Below are 19066 nucleotides of genomic sequence, written 5' to 3' on the forward strand. Positions count from 1 at the left end.
ATTGTCAGAGGCATTGTTTGAGACTTTAAACTGAAGCTCTATAATAAGAGCAGGGGCATTTTCCTGCTGTCTTGGTCAACATTTCTTTTAACCAGCACAACCAAAAAGAGATGAATTAGTCTATTTTTATTTGCTGCTTGTGAGACCTTGTTGTGAACAAATTGGCTGCTGCATTTGTCTAGCTAACAGTGACTATATTTTAAAAGTAGTTCCTTGGCTGTGAAGCACTTTAGACATCCTAAGATTGTGCCATTTGCCAAATAACTACAAAATCTTTCTTCTTTATATAGGCCATCCATCCATCTGCACTCATGGATGTACCATCTTGAATTGTTGCCTCCACTGGCCTCTCCACAATGGACACAATGAAAATAAATCTGTAATTTTTAGAACTTTTGAGTTATCCCTTGGTCTGCTCAAGAGAAAAAAGTCTCAATGTATAACCATTCAGAACTTTAAGTTCTTTTTACTTGTGTACAGTGTAAAATAAAACACAACAGAAACACTAAACACAAGGTTCAGAGTCAATAAAACATGAAAATTTATTGAATTCTTATTTTGAACTAAAATTAATCAGTGAACATATTTGAAGACGGGTTCCAGGCAGACCTCAAGACAGTTTCTTTGTAGTCCTTGCTAGGGGTGCAAGATTATTCCACAAATCAACTCAGAATTGTAAATGTTGCAGCCAAGCTAGAAGCATAATGGGCTGTAAGATCATTTAATATTTATAAGATATATAAAAGCATTTTAGTAAATAATGAGGTTTAATCATGTTGGCAGATGCACATGGTTTTAAGTGCAACAGTTGGATAGATCATATCAGTTGACCTAATCAAGGCTAAATTTGCAATTCTCAGAGATTGTGGAGTGGCAATGACCAATCATTATTCTGTAGACTTTCTGACCATTGACTACAAATGAGTAAAAAAATTTTAGCCTGTGTTGCCCTTTCTCAACTTGCTAAGGATAGTTCTCCTTTTACTGGATTTATGACTGAGACTAATTGTTGAATTAGCAATATCACAAGATACAGTATTCCCTTTGGCACTTCTTATTGTCTTCTTGATAAAATGAGAAACATCATTGTTATGAATTACATTCATAAAAATAATAAGTCATTTGTCACCATTATTATGCAAAGCTACATTTGTATCTTCACACGAGAATACAGGCAATAAGATTTCATCTGCAAACACACATCATGGAAACACAATCGTCAGGTTGAAAATCTCCAAAATTTCAAATAGGAACAGTTAGCCTACTACTCAAATAGATTTAATTGATACCTTATTTTTCATTTCACTTGCTCTAAAATGTGGAATAACAAAAAATAAGGTTTATTCCAACCCAATGTATCCTTGCCTGGATAAACACTCAAGCTGAGCAGTGCAATTGCCATGGCTTGTAATTTCTTCAGTACTTGCTGCAGTCACTCAGGGAGATTTCAGTTATCAACCAATCAGGTGATGGTGTGATTGCTGCCTAATACTGTGATTGGTCTGGCACAAAGATTACGAAGCAAAGTATAGCTGCAAATTGACAGATGCATGTAAATAAAGGCAACAATTAAACATCAATGACAATATAGCGATATTCTTAGTTCTAAAATAGGAACAGAACTCCCCTGAAAATAAATTGGCTTTTAATATGATTACAAGGAGCATGTGTAGGACTGTCAAAGTTCTCTTTTAAGTTATCTTGACATTTGGGATAGGTTACGAATGATACCTTGACAGAAAATCCCAAGAATTATCATTTGGGAAATACTGACAATGTGTGAGTTAATTCTATCTGGAAATACATGTCCAATCAGAGTGAAATACTGTGGGTGTCAGAAATCTGAAATAAAAACAGAAAATGCTTGGAATACTCAGCAGGTCTGGCATCATATTTGGAACGAGAAACAGTTAATGGGCAGAATCTCACCACCTTTTCCCCTACCAGAATAGTGAGACCCCATTTAGGTCTGGAACCCGACTCTTTGCACAGCCGGCCTCACAGTTGCTCTTTACCAGAGCAAACCAATTGTCACCCTGACCAATTTTGGCAGGAGGGTGGGATGATGTATCCTTTTGTCAAAGGAAGAATTTCTATTTAAAGAGACCATGGCAGAGGCAAGAAAAACTCACCAGCACTTGGGTTTTCAGGCTGCAGTAACGACAGGAATGGAGAGACGACCTGGGAAAGCTGCTCCCTGCTCTTGTTGAAGGCTCTGCTGTGGGTTCTGAGGTACTGAAAGTGGGGTGATCTTTCCCAAGGATGGGAGGAGGAACTTCTACAACCATGCAAGGGTGGCTGACGGAGTCAACTCAGAAGTGTGGTTGCTAGAATTCAGAGCCAGTGCACCAGGAGGATCCAGGATCTCAGGAGGTCAGGGACGGTGAGTGCCATAACACTTTCAGATGCCAAACCCCACACTCCGACTTATCCAGCACTCTCCTGCGCAGCACTCCTCAGGTCAATGCATCTTGCGACTCCACTCATTCCTCTCCCTGCAGGCACTTTACTTACACATCTAAGCAGCTGACACACACACACATCCTCAACCTATTGCCCTCTCAAACCGCTGCCTCACGTCACCCACCACAAATGGTGTTCATGCCTGCTGTCTCCTCAAGCCACTATGAGCATTTGCACTTGTTTGCTTTCTTCCTTGCAGGTGAAGAGAGCACACAACTTGGTAAGAGGCTGAAATCCAGGATTGGAGGGGGTTAGCGGGGGTTGCCTACCTGTGAAAGGCACTTTGTCAGCAATTGCCAGTGCATGCCAAACTGCTCCACTGGGACAGAGGTCTTTTTCTAGGAAGCAACAGATGTCAGCAACTGTTGTGAGACCCTGAGTCTCCTGAGACATTGGTGCTTAGACATATGGGGAGAGTTGATCCTTTGCCTGTAGAGTCTGTGTTGGGGGGGGATCTCATCTCCTTCCAGCTGGATCTCGTCTGCTCTGTGGAGAGGCATGCGGCTGAGCAGAAGGCACCTGGTGCTGCAGCTGGTGTTACTCCTGCTGCTGCTGGTGGTGGTGCAGCTCTGTTCTTGAACCTCAGCAGAAGTGGATGTTGGAGCTGCAAAAGCTGCTCCTGTGCCTGACCGAAGGCTGGCAGCAGGGACGTGCAGCTGAAGGTGAGTGAGGTGCTGGACAGGTGAAGTGCCTTCCAAGAAGTTAGTAGTCACTTGTCAAGCAGTGATCGCACTCTGAGAGAAGTGCTTTGAACAGCACCCTCTCAGTGACTATGGCTGCAGCTCTTCAGTGTAACTGATCAAAGGCTTCTCAGATTGTTAGTTTCACTGAAGAAGCTCTTCTCACTGTGCACTCGCCTTAATGACCCTGCCCAGTTGCTGACAGGTCAGGAAACATGTTCCATGGTTGGATATCCAGGATTCAAGATTAAGACAGGTCGGGATTGGCTTCTGAACAACCTCAAGTATTCCTAGTTACCTGACAGATCCAAGGGGACTCCTGCTCGCCTTCCCCAGAGAAAGCTGGAAGAAGGCAGGATTATGTTGATATCCCAACCTGACAAAAATTTCCAGGACTTTCCCATGTCACTTACCCCTGCATCCACCTCCAATGGCCTGGGAAAACCCTGCTAGTGTTTCAATTGATGACCTTTCACAGAACTGTTTTAATGAAGAGTCATCTACCTGAAATGTTAACGCTGCTTCTCTCTCTACAAACAATGCCAGGCCTGCTGAGTATTTGCAACATTTTCTGTTTTTATTCAAAATATTTAGATAATTCCTATAGTGTTCACTAATTCTACCATGTTCACTTACAATATTCTCCATCATCCATATACCATGTGCTGGTGCATTTTGTAATTCAGCTTTTCTCACTTACATGTTCTACAACAGCTGATGCTACTGCTTGTCCTCAATTCAACGGATTTTGGTTAGGTTACTGTGGCTTTCACTGTTGAGTTATGTATAATATTTTCCACAGAAGCTGCATCATATCAAAAAGTAATGTCCTATTTTCTTCACAAAACAAAAGTCTCTGGATTAAGTTAAGAGTACATCTCCTGCAGCGACTGAGCAAGTTCCATGATATTAACTTTCCCAGAATGGACAGTATTAAGAGCAATGGCTTCTCTCTGGTAGTGGAAACTGTTATTGTAATCTGGCCTTCAGTAAACCAGCAGACTCATTTGTTTTGAGAATCAACTATTAAAATTTAGAATTTCTTAAATGGGTACAATCACCCCATGGTACTACTAAGTACCAGCTTAAAAAGGAATTAGTTGTTAACAAAATTAATAAGATAACAACTTCCAATGCTATAAGCAAGTTTACAGTCAATATAAAAAGAGGTTAACCCAAAGTGCATTATAGCTGAAGGTCAAAGAATCTACAATGCCACAAAATGTTTCTCCTCTCTTTCATTTAATGACATGGGCTAAAACTCCCATTGTGCAGCAGTAGAATATGAGTTTGTATGGCATTCTTCTGGTTCTAATAGAGGCATTAACCTATTTAATTTACAATTGCCTATTGTCTCTAGTAAACAGCAAACTGAGGATCTGATCAAAAGCCTCAATATTGCACATCATAATTCCAAGGCCATTGACTATCAGCATGTTCACCTGTGCTGTGTGGGGGGGGGAAAGAGTGAAACTTTTCCCAGGTGTACAAACCTATACACAGACCTGGATGGCAGTTTGTACATGTTTAGTTATAGCCTTTTGAAATGATATTTTAAAAATAGACAAATCAAGTCAAATTGATGAAAAGTCACTGTCTATTTTTTCATTTGAAACTGAAAGGTGGTGCAGTCCAAGTTCAGAATCACTGTTATTCTTAAATAGACCATTAAGTGATCATTTATGTATTTTCACACCTGTTAGTTTTCAACTCTAAAACCAGCAAAAACACAATGAACTGATTGCAAAACAGATAAAATGAAAACAATTTTAAACACTGTAATTGTGCATAAAAACTGAGAATGCACAAGGAATAGATAATCATCCTTTTTATTTTTCTCAGATGTGGATTAAGCTGCATTGAATTTACAGAATTTTATTTTTAGCTTCTGACTAGACCTTATAGTTAATGTGAAACTTTTGGATATTATCAGCAGCTTTCCTGGAGTAAAATGAGTTATTTTGTGATCAAATAGATGAGATTGATTTTACATGACAGAAGGAAATAAAGCTATGAGGGCTCAACTACGTCCAACACTGAATTAGTTCCTAGAGTGGGAAAGACTTTAGCTTTATCACTACACCCCCAATTGTTGTACACCTTCACTAACAAAAACAAACATATTTAAGACATACAAGTTGGCTAACATTGTACCCTATTGGTCTACTTGGATTCTAGATTAAACATAAGAACCAATATAATTAATCCATTCCAATGAAAGCAACACATGTTGGGCAATCAACATCAAGGGTGGCGGTCCATGACATGCCCAGGAGGAACCTTAAGGCTAAAATGGACACTTGATAAACATAAAGTGGCTGGAGTACAAAGCAGCAATGCACATTATTGTAACATATGTTATGGCATTCACTAGCTGTAGCTACAAAGACAGGCCATGAGAATGAGTTGAATTCAACCCCCATTACTTGCCAAGTTTCAATCACTATTTAGTTCAAATTAGGGTCTCCTGATGTACCTTTGGTCCATTTCTTTTGAACATAACTTAACAGATCTTAGTATTTAAGGCACTTCTCTTAAGTGAGAAAATAATTACATTTGCATCATCTATATCAATGATGGTTCAATGCAAAAACAATTTCTGCTTTTGTGCTCAAATATCTACTGCTGATGGAGAGTTCAAAATATGTCCACAGATTTATGTTTACAAATTCAAACTCTGGGGAGAGAAAATGTTTTAGTTTCTTAAAATGGGAATCATTAACCAAAAGAAAATCACCATGATCTATATGTTTTCAATGGTTCCTGAGTTTGTTTCTGCCAGTTTTTCTGCACATTTTGGAGATGATGGATTTAACTTTCAGAGTCAAGAACCTGATTTGCTGATATTGCACTAGTTATGGGACCTGTAGCAAATTCTTAAAATAACTGCTACATTTCCAAGTTCAACAAAGAATGTTTACAATGATCTTAAAAATTGAACAAACAGGTAATGTTTTTAGATACAAAATTATTTTAAACAATGATTAAAAATACTCACAGAACATGTCTGATTTTCCACCTCTTGTGTAAAATTATTAATAGAAAGGTGAGATTTAACAGTGAACTATGAGGGGGAGAGGATGGTCCATTAACATTCAAAGTTATGTTGCCATTTTCTTCCCCTGCGCTACATCCAAAATGGTGTCTTTGACATCTGTTGTCACCAAAAGTCACATTAGGATGTAATTTATAGAAAGTACAATACCTGACTTGCAGGCCACAGTTTTGAACTGTGCTTCTGTGTCAGAGTCAAATAATGAACTAAAAAAATAGTTTGGCATAAACAGAATGCCTATGACCTCGCACCTGTGCTCAAATAAAGTCTGTGTATGCATATGCATATACAATGATTCCATGGAACATTTCCTGACAGAATATTCAAATAATCTAATAATATTTATCATGCTATGTTTCACTCTGGCAAAGGAATGCAGTTTTGCCTTCTTCCTCTTAGAAAAAATTGTATTTCCTGATGGGACATTTAAAATTTTCCCTAACACTGAAAATGAATGCCTCACATCAATAGCTCTATTGCAGTCACCATGTTCCTAGCGGACCATTGGTTTGTGATGCTCGGAGGTATAATAAAGACACTCTATTTGCTCCTCCGAGCACCTTTACAGGATTAGTGACTTGGATCAATAGGCATGAGCTGCTCTTCTGGTGTCTGGAAGTTTGTCTAGGATAAAGTGAACTGGAGAAATCTTAAAGGTGCTATGAATCAGGAGGATTTTTTAAAACAATGTTATCACTGGAATGCTTAACCTCGACACTTTCTGTCAAGAAATCATTCATTGCTGCAGTGCTTTGCCAACTAGCTTTGTGACTTGTAGTCCTGATTTTAAAATGGCCTGTTAGCATTGCTAAGTATTGATCATGTCAATAAAGTCACTATTTTTAAAAATAAAAAATAAAAACTGCTTGACAAACTTTACTGGTTGTTTGAGGGTGTAATTTTCAGAAGATAGTACAGCATCATAAAATTTTCATTGATGGCCTTGACATTAAACTATTTAAACTTTAATCATTATATTTATTAGTTTACAAGCCCTTTGAAGGCCTTTCTCTCATCTCCCTCCCCTCCCAAAATTAACACTGCAACTTTTGGAAACATTTTAAACTCTTTGCTTAATAAATTCTATCTTCGGCAAAAAAAAATGCCCATTTTCATGTGCTTTCTGATATGAGGCAAGAAAACATAAGTAATCATTTTTTTCAAGTCTTAAACTGGCAGGAGTTGCATAAAGGTAAGTTATGAAAGAACGTGATACTGCAAAAAATGGTACTCAAATAAACTAAGCTACTGCAGTCATTCTATTCGGTATAGACAATACTTTGGTATCAACAGATGTTTCCGGCTTTATAGGACATGATCTATACTGAGAAACTCTGTCATTGAGGACTACAGACATAGTGGTAGCTAACTCAGGAGTTGCTGATTGGGAGTTGATTTCACGTGGCAGTGCAGTACCATTGGAATTAGAATCTGTTAGTAGCGGTTTGTCTATATCATATGATAAGCCCTGATGTCTAGACCTGTTATGTTGATGCTGGCCTTTATTTCCATCATGGGGACGTCCCTTTCGGCTCCTGTTCCTACCATCATCTGATCTCCCAGGAAAACTACTTTCATTGAGCCTGTGACCTTGTGCCCGGGAGAAGAATCCTCGTCTTTGACCAGATGGGCCGTTACGTTGATAATTCTGCGTGAGAGGATGAGAAAGGTCAAAATTATTATGCTTGATTTAAGATAAGAGTACGATTCTAATTCACATGGCAAAGATGACACAGAGCGTTTGGCTCATAAAACATTGTAAAGTGTAAAGTATAAAATGAGTAGATCCAATAGATAATAGACCCATTAGCTCTTCCTGTTTAATTTCATGGGACCATCAAACCTGTCTGAGTTTATGGTGGAACTGAGCATTCTTATTTGAAATTGTTGTGTTAGCTTTCTTTTGAACATGCCATTAGGTTATCACCTGGCATTGTGGAAATATTCTCAAGTGCCCTTATTCATATGCAACATAATAAGCAGGAGTACCAAAGTTCCCTACTTTCATTGACCATCTGGCCTTCCATTTCTTCCCCTCTAGATAGATCCTGTTCCTGAAAGTCATGGGTCTGAATCTTCTGGTTGGCGTGCGGGGGCGGGCCCTGCTTGCCGACGCGTAAAATGATGCGTGGTGACGTCGGGCATGTGTCCCGACGTCACCGCACGTCATTCCGATCTTCAGTTCGGCGGGCACACACCGGAGTCAGCTGCGCACCCGCCGCACTGTCAAAGGCCTATTAAGGCCATTTAAAAACTAACTGAAGTAATTAACAAGGCTGCCTGTCCAACCTTAAGGTTGGCGGGCAGGTGAAAAGCGCAGGTGGCCTTCGCATTTTTCATGGAACCTTATCCATGGGCAGGATGAGGTTTCATGAAGGCTTTATTAATTTAATAAATTGTTTCATGTGAATTGATAAACATGAGGGGACATGTCTGAATAATTTTATTTTTTATTTATCAAGTCTTTATGACTTTCCTTAATCTCCCTGAGGCAGCCCTGTGCCTCAGGGAGATTTCTGCGCTCTTTCACGCGCATGCACGAAAGAGCGCAGGCCCCAACTCTCCCACCGCCCCCTGCACGCACAGGTAGCGCTGAGCGCTTCCAGGTGCATGTCACGCTGGGTGGGCCTTAACTGGCCCGCCCACGCAAAATGACAGTGCCCAGCTGATCGGCTGTGCGCCTGCCCATGGTCGCTCCTGCCCAGCCTGCCCGATGGGGAGAAAATTCTCCCCATGGTTGCAAGATTAACGAATAAAAGACAAAGGCTCGATATGGCTCTTGTAAACATCATTCAATCAGGGACTATGGCCACCTTTTTATTATTCCTTTCCAATGAATATCATGATCAGAGTTGATTACAGAATTTGTTACTGAGGTTCACCTTTCAGTGTTGCAGTATGACTAGTTCTCAAGGTGCAGTTTTTATTACAATTAGAATTTTTAATTGGATTAACTAAAAACAGCAAAGAATAGCTTAGTATTCTGAAAGATGAAATCATATGTGCTGAAGGACATTTTGCATCTGAATCTACCTTGTGCTCTAGATGATGTATTTTTTTTTGTGTGGTCCTCAATATTCAAGGTGGAATACTTTTCTACTAAAGCCTATAAATTCAGATGTGTAGCAGTGTCTATGCCTGAAATAGGTATTAGGCCCTTTGTATTAGCAAATGAAAGGCCCAACATCTCTTCAAGGCTCCACTGCAAGACTGGTATGTCCTGAAGCTGTACTCAGGAAAACCAGATCACCATGTGGCCTAATAGGCAGCCCTTGAGGCTGCAATTAAACCAGATAAGCTTTTGAAGAATACTTACCTGAACATGGAGCAGGAGTGCGAATGTCTTCCCCCATCAACTGTTGCTGCTACTTTCTGACAAAGTTTTTGACCCCCTACCTGGTCGTCCACCCTTCTTGTTTTCCTTCCCATCCCGGACATCTGTTGGATCCTGTGGATCCTTGTTGCCAGTTTGTTGTGAGTGGTGGCTGAGTTGGTATTATTGATAGACCCTTCTTTGGTGGGAACTTTTAGTTTATCTACAAAGGTACTCAGCAGCAACTACACGTGTGCTTTCACTCCAAACTCTATCTCTATACTACTAACTACTAACTATTGAGGTAGCCCACGCTACTCTCCTACTGGATACTACGATCATGTGATATTCCTTTATAACATTCTTCTTAAAGGTATATTACACATTAGATAAAACCATAATTACCACATCCCTCCCTATTTACTTGGATATACATTTTATATTTACAACTACAATTTTCTCAAGATAGCAAAATATTTACACTAGTAAGTAATTTACAAATTCAGTCTTTCTGGGGGTTTCCTTATGTTCATAGAGCATCTTAGCTCTACAACTTCAGATGCTTTGTCAGGAACCTCCTTTTCTGGAGTTGCCTGAACATCAGGTGCTTCAGTGGGCACTTACAGTTCTGTTTCCTCAACCCTTACAGGAACAGCAGACATGTCTGTATTGGGTTGAGTCTCTCAAAAGGAAACGTTGGCCTGGTCATGAACACTGCTGGAATCATTTCTAGGTGATTTGTTTCTCTCTTCCTTAGATGATCCACATGTCTCCATATGACTCGGCCTTCTACCTCCACGGGGTAAGATAGAGGTCCAATCACTGCACTTATTTCACCCAGTAACCACTTTGGTCCTTTGCCAGAGTTCTTCACATACACCATCTCTCTCACGGTAAATTTCCTCTCGCGACCATGCCAGTCATGTCTAGTTTCCTGACTTCCCTGACTCCTTTCCACCTTCCCCCATAAATTCGGCATTATTAAGTTCAATCTCATCCTGAGATGGCGTTTCATCAATTATTCTGCAGGTATGACATGTTGTTGTGTGGGGGGTGATCCTATAATGGAAAAGAAAGCGTGCTAGCTTGGCTGCTAAGGAATCTCCAATTAATTTCTTCATGCCAGCCTTGAATGTTTGAACCATCCTTTCGGCCAGTCCATTTGAGGAAGGATGGTATGGTGAAGTTTTTACATGAGTGATACCATTGAGGCTGATAAACCGCTGAAACTCAACACTCATAAAAGCTGTGCCATTATCACAAACAACCACTTCTGGTGGTCCGTTAATGGCAAAACTTTGATGTAACTGCTCAGTTGTAGCAGAAGATGTTGGTGATTTCACTTCATATATGTCAATTCATTTTGAGTGGGCAACAACAATGAGCAGAAACATTGTTCCCATGAAAGGTCCCACACAGTCAACGTGTAACCACACCCATGGTCTTCCTGGCCATTCCCAAGGGTGTAATGGAGCTGTCACTGACAACTTATGCAGTTGCTGACATTGCACACAATTCTTCACTAAACTCTCTATTTCATCATCCATCCCAGGCCACCATAGGTAGCTGCGAGCTATGGTCTTCATTCGGGATATTCCTGAATGTACGCTGTGTAGTTCAATTAGCAATGGCTCTCTACCCTTTGGAGGTAGTGTCACTCTTGCTCTCCACAATAAGATGCTACCCTGGCTGGTTATTTCATGTCTTCTGTTGAAATACGGTTTCATTTCTTCAGATATAGGCTCTTGTGACCAAACATGAAGTACTTGTTCTCATACTTGTGTTAGGAGTACTTGTCCAGTCTCTGATCTGTTGTGCACACATCGGTAATGAATCTGAGAAATGTAACAACAAAATAAGTTCTTGTGGAACTGGGGCTTCCACATCCTTTTCTTGTAAAGGCAAACAACTAAGTGCATCGGCGTTTGCAATTTGACTACCAGGCCTATGTACGAAAGTATACTGGTAAGCTACCAGGATTAAAGCCCATTGTTGTATTCTTGCCGAGGCTATGGGTGGTATAGCCCTGTCTTCGCCGAACAATCCTAGCAATGGCCTGTGGTCTGAAACGATAGTAAAATGGCGGCCGTGTACATGCTGGTGAAATTTCTTAACACCAAAGATGATTGACAGGCCTTCTTTTTCTATCTGCAAGTAACACTTTTCCACTTTGGTGAGTGTTCTTGATACGTGACCAGTAGGTTGTTCTGTGCCAAAGTCCATCTGATGGGAGAGCACTGCTCCCACTCCGAAGGGGGATGCGTCACAAGTCAATACCAATTCTTTCCTCTGGTCATAATGTACTAATAGGTTGGACGATTGCAACAATTGTTTCACCTTTATGAAAGCTTCTTTCTGGGGCGCCTCCCAAGACCAACGTTGGTTCTTTTTGAGTAGAGAATGTAGGGGTGCTAGTGCTGTAGACAAGTTTGGTAAGAACCATCCTCAATAGTTGATCATTCCTAGGAATGATTTGAGTTCTGAGATGTTCTTTGGTGCAGGTGCCTCTCTTATGGCTCTCACTTTCTCTTTAACCAAGTGGAGGCCCTGTGAATCTACCCGGTAACCCAAATAGATTACCCCCCCTTGCTTGGAACATGCACTTATCTTTTTTTAAACGCACTCCAGCCTGCAAGGAATGTTTTAAGATTTCTTTTAAGTTTGCCATGTGTTTTTTTTCATGGAACCTTGTCACCAAAACATCATCTAAATAGACTACAACCTGGGGTAGTCCCTGCAGTAAATTTTCCATTGTTCTCTGGAAGATGGTGTAAGCTGAGTACAAATGTACTGGTACAACCCTTTGTGGGTATTAATTGTGACAAATTCCCGGGCAGCATTCTCTAACTCTAACTGTTGATAAGTATGACTCATATCAAGCTTTGTGTAGGTGGTTCCACCTGGCAGCTTGGCATACAGGTCTTCAACTTTTGGTATGGGTGTCTGCCTAGCTTAATTACTTTATTAACCGTCAATTTGTAGTCTCCACAAATACGGATGCTCTGGTCGGGCTTAAGGACAGGGACTATGGGCGCTGCCCATTCTGAGAACTGCACAGGTTGTATAATGCTCAGTTTTTCTGGTCTGTACAATTCGGTGTTGACCTTTTCTCTCAATGCATAAGGTCTGGCCTTCATGAATCGGGGGGTGGCCTCTGGATCCACATGAATTTTTTGCCAGTAGCCCCTGGATCTTCCCAAGTTCGTCCCTGAAGACTGTGGCGTACTCTGGTAACCTACTTGCTCTCAATTGGAAAATTTCAACCTATTTTAACTTGATCTCTTTTAGCCAGTTTCGCCCTAGTCTTGGCCCCTCGCCTGCTACTACCATCAAGGGTAGCTTTACCGATTGGCTCCCACAATTAATAGCTACATTACTTATGTCTTTGACTTGGATATCTTCACCCGTGTATGTTTTTAATTAGGAAGTTGTTTCTTCTAAAATTAATTGATGTTCACCATTATTCAGAAATCTGAAGGTACATTCCCCAATTACTGTAATGGAAGCTCCTGTGTCCACTTCCATTCGAACAGGTCTACCATTCAATTTCACTGTTACATAGATTAGTTCTGTACCTCCAGCCTTCAAATTAAACAACAAGTAAATATCCGAATGTGTTTCTTCAGGCTCTTCCACATTGTAGATCTTAATGGGTTTTTTCTTTTGTGTAAAAGTCTACTTGACTCTTTCCTTGCACTGCCTCATTATGGCCAGGATTTCCCGGTTGGTGAGCGGGGGGGCGGGGCCCGCTCGCCGATGCGTAAAATGACGCAGGATGACGTCAGGCGGAACTCCCAACGTCACCCCGCCCCATTTCAATTTTCAGGTGGGCGGGGGCTCAGCAGAATCAGCTGTGCACCTGCCGACCTGTCAATGGCCAATTGAGGCCATTGACAAATTAATTAATGTAATTAGTGAACCTGCCCGTCCAACCTTAAGGTTGGCGGGCAGGCTGGGAGCCCTGGCGGGCATTGGAAAAAGCATGAAACCTCATCCACGGACGGGGGATGAGATTTCATGTATGTTTATAAATTTTTAATATAAGTGAAACTGAAAGTGATGGACATACCCCAACTCATGTGACAGTGTCACATGAGGGGACATGCCAGGGAAATTTTTTTTTTGATTTCAATATTTTTTAATGTGTAGCCGATCTCCCTGAGGCAGCACTTAGCCTCAGGGGGATGAGTGTGCTCTTTCATGCGCATGTGCGAGAGAGCGCACTCTCAGTTCAGGGAATACCCCCCACCCGCACAGGAGTCCTTGCAGACGTCATGCTGGGCGGGCCTTAACTGGCCCGCCCACGTAAAATGGTGGCGTGCTCCCATTTGGGGGCGCCGATCGGAGGCACACCTCCACGCACGCACTCTTGAACTTCCCCCCCCAGACGGGGAGAAAATTCTGCCCTATGTGTCCATTTCTATGACAATAAAAACATTCTATTTTTTTAAACTACCAATTGTTAAAAGACTGCTTGTTTCTACCTCTATTGAAATTATTTCTTGTTTTCACTACTAAATCACTTTTTCTCATTTTCCGGCTGTTTCCTGCTCCTTGGCAGAGTCTTGCATTTTCGTGCCCTTTTTGGCTGGGGCTTCCTGCCCGATGTGGAGGATGGAGCCATTTTGCGAGCCCTGTATTGCTTTTGAATCTCTTACTCTGCTTTCCATTGCCAGTGCTATCTCTGGTGCCTTCTTGAAATCCAAATTCGCTTCGGACAACAATCTCTTTTGAGTCGTGTCCTTATTCACACCGCACACTAAACGATCGCTGAGCATGTCGTTTAGAGATGTACCAAACTCTCAATGTTCCATTAACTGCTTTAAATTTGCCACAAAACAAGCAACTGTCTCCCCTGGGGCTCTATTTCTCGAGTTAAATGTGAACTACTGCATCATTACCAAGGGTTTTAGCTGGTAATGACCCTTCACAAGATACACCAATTCATCAAAATTTTTCGAATCTGGGGCACTGGGTGATGTCAAACTTCGAATTAAGTCATAGGTTTTATTCCCACACGTACTCAAGGGGATCACCCACCTCTTCTCTTCCCCCATTTCTCTTGATTTCTTCTGTTAAACTTGTTTTATCCTCAAAGCCAGTTTGTTGGTTCCTGTGGATCCTCATTGCCAGTTTGTTGTGAGTGGTGGCTAAGTTGGTACTATTAATAGAGTTGATTAGCAGACACTTCTTTGGTGGGAACTTTTAGTTTATTTACAAAGGTACTCAGCAGCAACTAAACGTGTGCTTTCACTTAAAACTCTATCTGTACAGTACTGACTACTAACTACTGAGGTAGCCACGCTATACTCCTATTGGATACTAAGATCATGTGATCTTCCTTAATAGCATTCTTCCTAAAGGTATATTACACATTAGATAAAACCATAATTACCACAACATCCATTTTTCCTCACTTAACTGAGGGCCTCTGCGATGCCAGCAGCTGCCCGATCTTCAAATCATTCAGGTGCAGTGATTGAGGTCTGCAAAGTTGCATGTGGCCCAATTTCTAAGTCCCAGTGTCAGGCTAACAAGACCAGATGGAAAGTAAAACTCTTTGTTCCCTGATCGAACAAGGCACCTTTGCCCCTATTTCAGAACCAGTAAGATATTGTCATAGCTTCCAAACACTAACCTGTCAGTAATTGAGATGGCTAATTTAATGCTAATTATGTACAGTATTGTGCGAAGAAACATAGCTCTAGGAACTATACTGAGACTGCTTGAGTCATTTCACAATGTACCCTCGCAGTGAGCGGAAGAAAGCTTTCAGCTCATCATGGTAGGCTGGATTCAAACTTAGGTCCTAAATATTATTTGCATATTATTTGTGTTAAATTGTATGCAGATGCTGGGCATTAACTGAGCATTCACTTGAGGCTCTATAAATAGACACAGATGAAAACTATGGCTGTTGGGTTATGAGGTCGCTGCTTGCAATGTGTAACTCTGTAAATAAATATAAAAGTGGCTCCAGTTCTATCCTCCATCAAGGATGGGGAGGTGCCATGGTGGCATAGTGGTATTCCAGAGGCCAGGGTAATGCTTTGAGGACCCAAAGGCCTACATGTGACTCCAGACCCACAGCAATGTGGTTGACACTTCAATACCCTCTAAACAGGACAATTAGGGATGAGTAATAAATGCTGTCCTAGCCAGCAACGCCCACATCCTATGAATGAATTTTTTAAAACTGGCTTTCTGGAGTAGAACAGTAAAGGCCAATATGCTAGCTTGCTATGGCACCTTTTCCAGGCACTATATTGACATTTTCACATTTGGTAGAAAACAGAGATAGCAGTAACAATGACAATTCTTACCTGTCTGTCTGCAGGTACCTTCTGATTGTTAGAACTGTCCCTGGGGTTCATTACTTTAGAACTAACTGATGATAATGCACTAAGTGAGGATGGCAGTGAAGAAACATTACTGGAACTGCCTTGAGGATTCAGATGTATTGGAGTCAGTGAGGAGATGCACTGTGATCTTGTAGAGTAGTTATTCTTTGGGTGTGAAACTGCATAGAAAAAAGATTTTTTTTTAAACAAGATATAAAGATACATTTTAGAGCCTGAAGGGGACATCTCATAAATCACATCCAAGGTTACCATCTAGCTTTCTACGCTGACTGTAATAGGTTGAAGGTGCTATATAAGAACAGGTTTCCATTGAAATAACACATCTCCATTGTAGTCTGCAATAATACACAAATTAAAGTACCACAGAAATACATAGAAATTGCAATACAGAAAACAGCCCATTTGACTGAAGCGGCCCACATCAGTGTTTACCCTTTCCTTGAATAAATGGACCTAATCACATTTATCCACCCTTTTTTCAAATTCGCTTCATCCCTTTTCCTTCAGTTTCCTACTTAATCTAATCTTGAATGTTGGAATAGCTTCTGCCTCAAACACTAACCCTAGAAGTGAATTTCACAATTACACAATTCCATGTGCAATAATTCATCTTGCTTCCTGTTCCAAACCTCTTAAACATAGGGCCGGATTTTCACCATTGAGGTGGGAAGCTCGAGTCAGGGAATTTCCTGACTTGGCAGAGCCGTCTTCTTTAACAGTGGCCCCACACCCCCACAGTTTCATTCGGGGAGTCGGGGCGGGATGGAGTCAGGCCAGCTGCCTCCGGAGACAGTTTTGAGGTGGGCGAGTGATGAGGAGGGCTCATTAGAAGGCCAGGCTCAGTTCTCTGGGACTTGTTCCCAGTTATTTTATAGGTTATTTGGCCCTCTAGCCCTCATTCACCCCCCCACCCGCTTCACAAGCCACCTCCATCATGCATGCGCACCCGCCCAGCATGCAGTATAGAACCAATGAGTCATATAATAACAATGCAAGTGTTGAAATGCACTTTAAAAATTACCTATTTAGAATTTTGCTTTGAAAAAAATGCTGCTCTAACAACCCTGCAATAAAGTGTCGGAGTCATTATAGCTTCAATAACAGAAGCTTTACCTCATTTCCCACCTCCTAAACTTGTTCAATTAACCAGAGACATTGAAAGAGAGAGTTTAAAGAAAGAATAACAGATTATAACTTAATAAAGATGTCAATCAATCAAAACAAACTCTCCATTTCCACCTGTGAAAACAGACACCTTGCTAAGCTAATCCATTAGTGAGTCTTGGAGCTCAGCCAAGCATTCATAATAAGGCCACCTGTGAACTGCATCAACAGAAACAGATGGCCAGACACGGAAGGGGCATGGTTAATACCTTTTGAACGTACATTTTAAAAGGTTCCCAAATCCAGACTACAGTTGCTAATCCTCTGAGGGGACATGAACCATGTGTCCTCAAGAAGCTGGCCCAACTCCACCAAACTTTCAGGGGGTAGGAGGTGCCTCCCCTGCAATGGAGCCTGCACCTTTATCCTGCTCCAATGAAAGTTGTCGGCAGGGGAAAGGGGCTGGAAATCCTGAAATCGGGCCCTGCCTGCCATTCTTAAAGGCCTCTGGAATCAGCCCAGCTCTGTGAAAATCCAGCTCATAACATTGTATTTATGACCCCAAGCTACATCCTTCAACTAGTGCAATCTGTCAAGGTTCTACTTACTCTATAACACCCTTTCATTATTTTAAACACTTCAATCTTATCACCTGCTAATCTGCATTGTTCTAAAAATCAACAGTTATGTTACAAATCTTTCTTGAGATTTGTGATTTCTCATACAAGGCAACATCTAAGTGAATCTTTATCAGCTCTAAACCTCAATATCCTTCCTATAGTGCAGAGAGTACTGCATTGAGTACTCTATTGAGATTTTGTTAATATTTCATGTAATCTCATCATTACCTCTTGGCTTTTCAGTTTATGCCTCTTGTATAAAACACTAGAGTTCCATTAGGTTTATTTTACAGCTTTATCAATCTAAGATGCTTTCATTAATGTCCTGTAAACCTGTATCCACTAAGCCCCCCCATTCTTTCAAAATAATTTTAAAGTCTATTTGGCTCATTTACAGAAAGCGTGTCATTTCCCATAATTCTGAGATAATAATGCATTCAAATCATCTTATCTGACCCTAGATTGTTTCCTTACCTTCTCCAAGCAGCTGGATTTGGGCTTGCAGACTGTCACTGTTACCAGTGAATCGTGCTGATCTCCCGAGGTCTTCGTCATATTTGCGTTCACTTACAAATTGCTGTTAGAAACAGATAAATCTGCAGTTAGTCAAAATATTGTCATTTGCAAATCACAAAATCAAAATTCAAAACTCCTAAAGTTTGCCTTTTAAACCAACTCTACTGAACATTTTGCTACCCTACAACACCCTACTGCAGCCCAAAAGCAGCCTGTCATCCTTACCCGGTCTTCCCTATATATGTAACTTCAGTTCCACTCCAATGTGGTTAACTCTTAAAAGCACTTGGAAGTTGCCTCACATGCCACTCATTTTTACCAAAGTCAGGGCAACCAGGAATGGGCTAAAAATTCCATCCTTGCCAGCTATACCCTCTTCACAAAAATTTTTAAAAATGCAACAGCATTTGTTACAGAGCTGTATCGTAGCCAGAAACATTGCAGTGCTGTATAGCTGAAGGAACATTATATTGCTATACAGCTGCATTACATTCTATATTATCTTGCTTCAGTAATATACTGTACATCTCCTTCCTTCTATAATGTTCTATATAGCTTCTTGCCACTACACTGTGCTGCATATTTTTTCAAGGGACGTGATGGGTTACAGGAAAGACCAGCATTTATTGCTCATCACTAATTGCTTTTGAGAAGGTGGCGATGAGCTGCTTTGTTGAACTATTGCAGTCCACTGTGACAGTCCACACACACTACTGTTAGGAAGGCAGTTCTAGGATTTTGATTCAGCAATGATGAAGGAAAGGTGACATAGTTTCAAATCAGGATGGAGTGTGACTTGGAGGGAAACTTGGAAGTGATGACATTCCTATGCATCTACTGCCCTTGTCCTTCTAGGTGGTAGACATCGTAGATTTGGAAGGTAATGTCAAAGAAGCCTTGGCAAGTTGCTGCAGTGCATCTTGTGGATGTTACACACTTGTTATGGACAGGAG

The 19066-nt window shown here is 41.1% G+C and overlaps 1 protein-coding gene across 3 annotated transcripts in view; it reads right to left on the reverse strand.

The window, feature by feature from the left end:
• Positions 1 to 517: 517 nt before the first annotated feature.
• Positions 518 to 19066, reverse strand: part of LOC144686508 (SPATS2-like protein) — a 230507-nt gene continuing 211958 nt past the window's right edge. For all 3 annotated transcript variants that reach the window (XM_078551803.1, XM_078551801.1, XM_078551804.1), the window contains 3 exons: positions 18072 to 18174; positions 15835 to 16031; positions 518 to 7846 (listed from right to left, as the gene is read on the reverse strand). In XM_078551803.1, coding sequence (XP_078407929.1) covers positions 7439 to 7846; positions 15835 to 16031; positions 18072 to 18174 — 708 coding nt within the window. In that variant the 3' untranslated portion in view covers positions 518 to 7438. The remainder of the gene's footprint in view (positions 7847 to 15834; positions 16032 to 18071; positions 18175 to 19066) is intronic.

The sequence above is a fragment of the Cetorhinus maximus genome, chromosome 11 (genome assembly GCF_964194155.1).
Source record: "Cetorhinus maximus chromosome 11, sCetMax3.hap1.1, whole genome shotgun sequence".
NCBI lineage: Eukaryota > Metazoa > Chordata > Chondrichthyes > Lamniformes > Cetorhinidae > Cetorhinus > Cetorhinus maximus.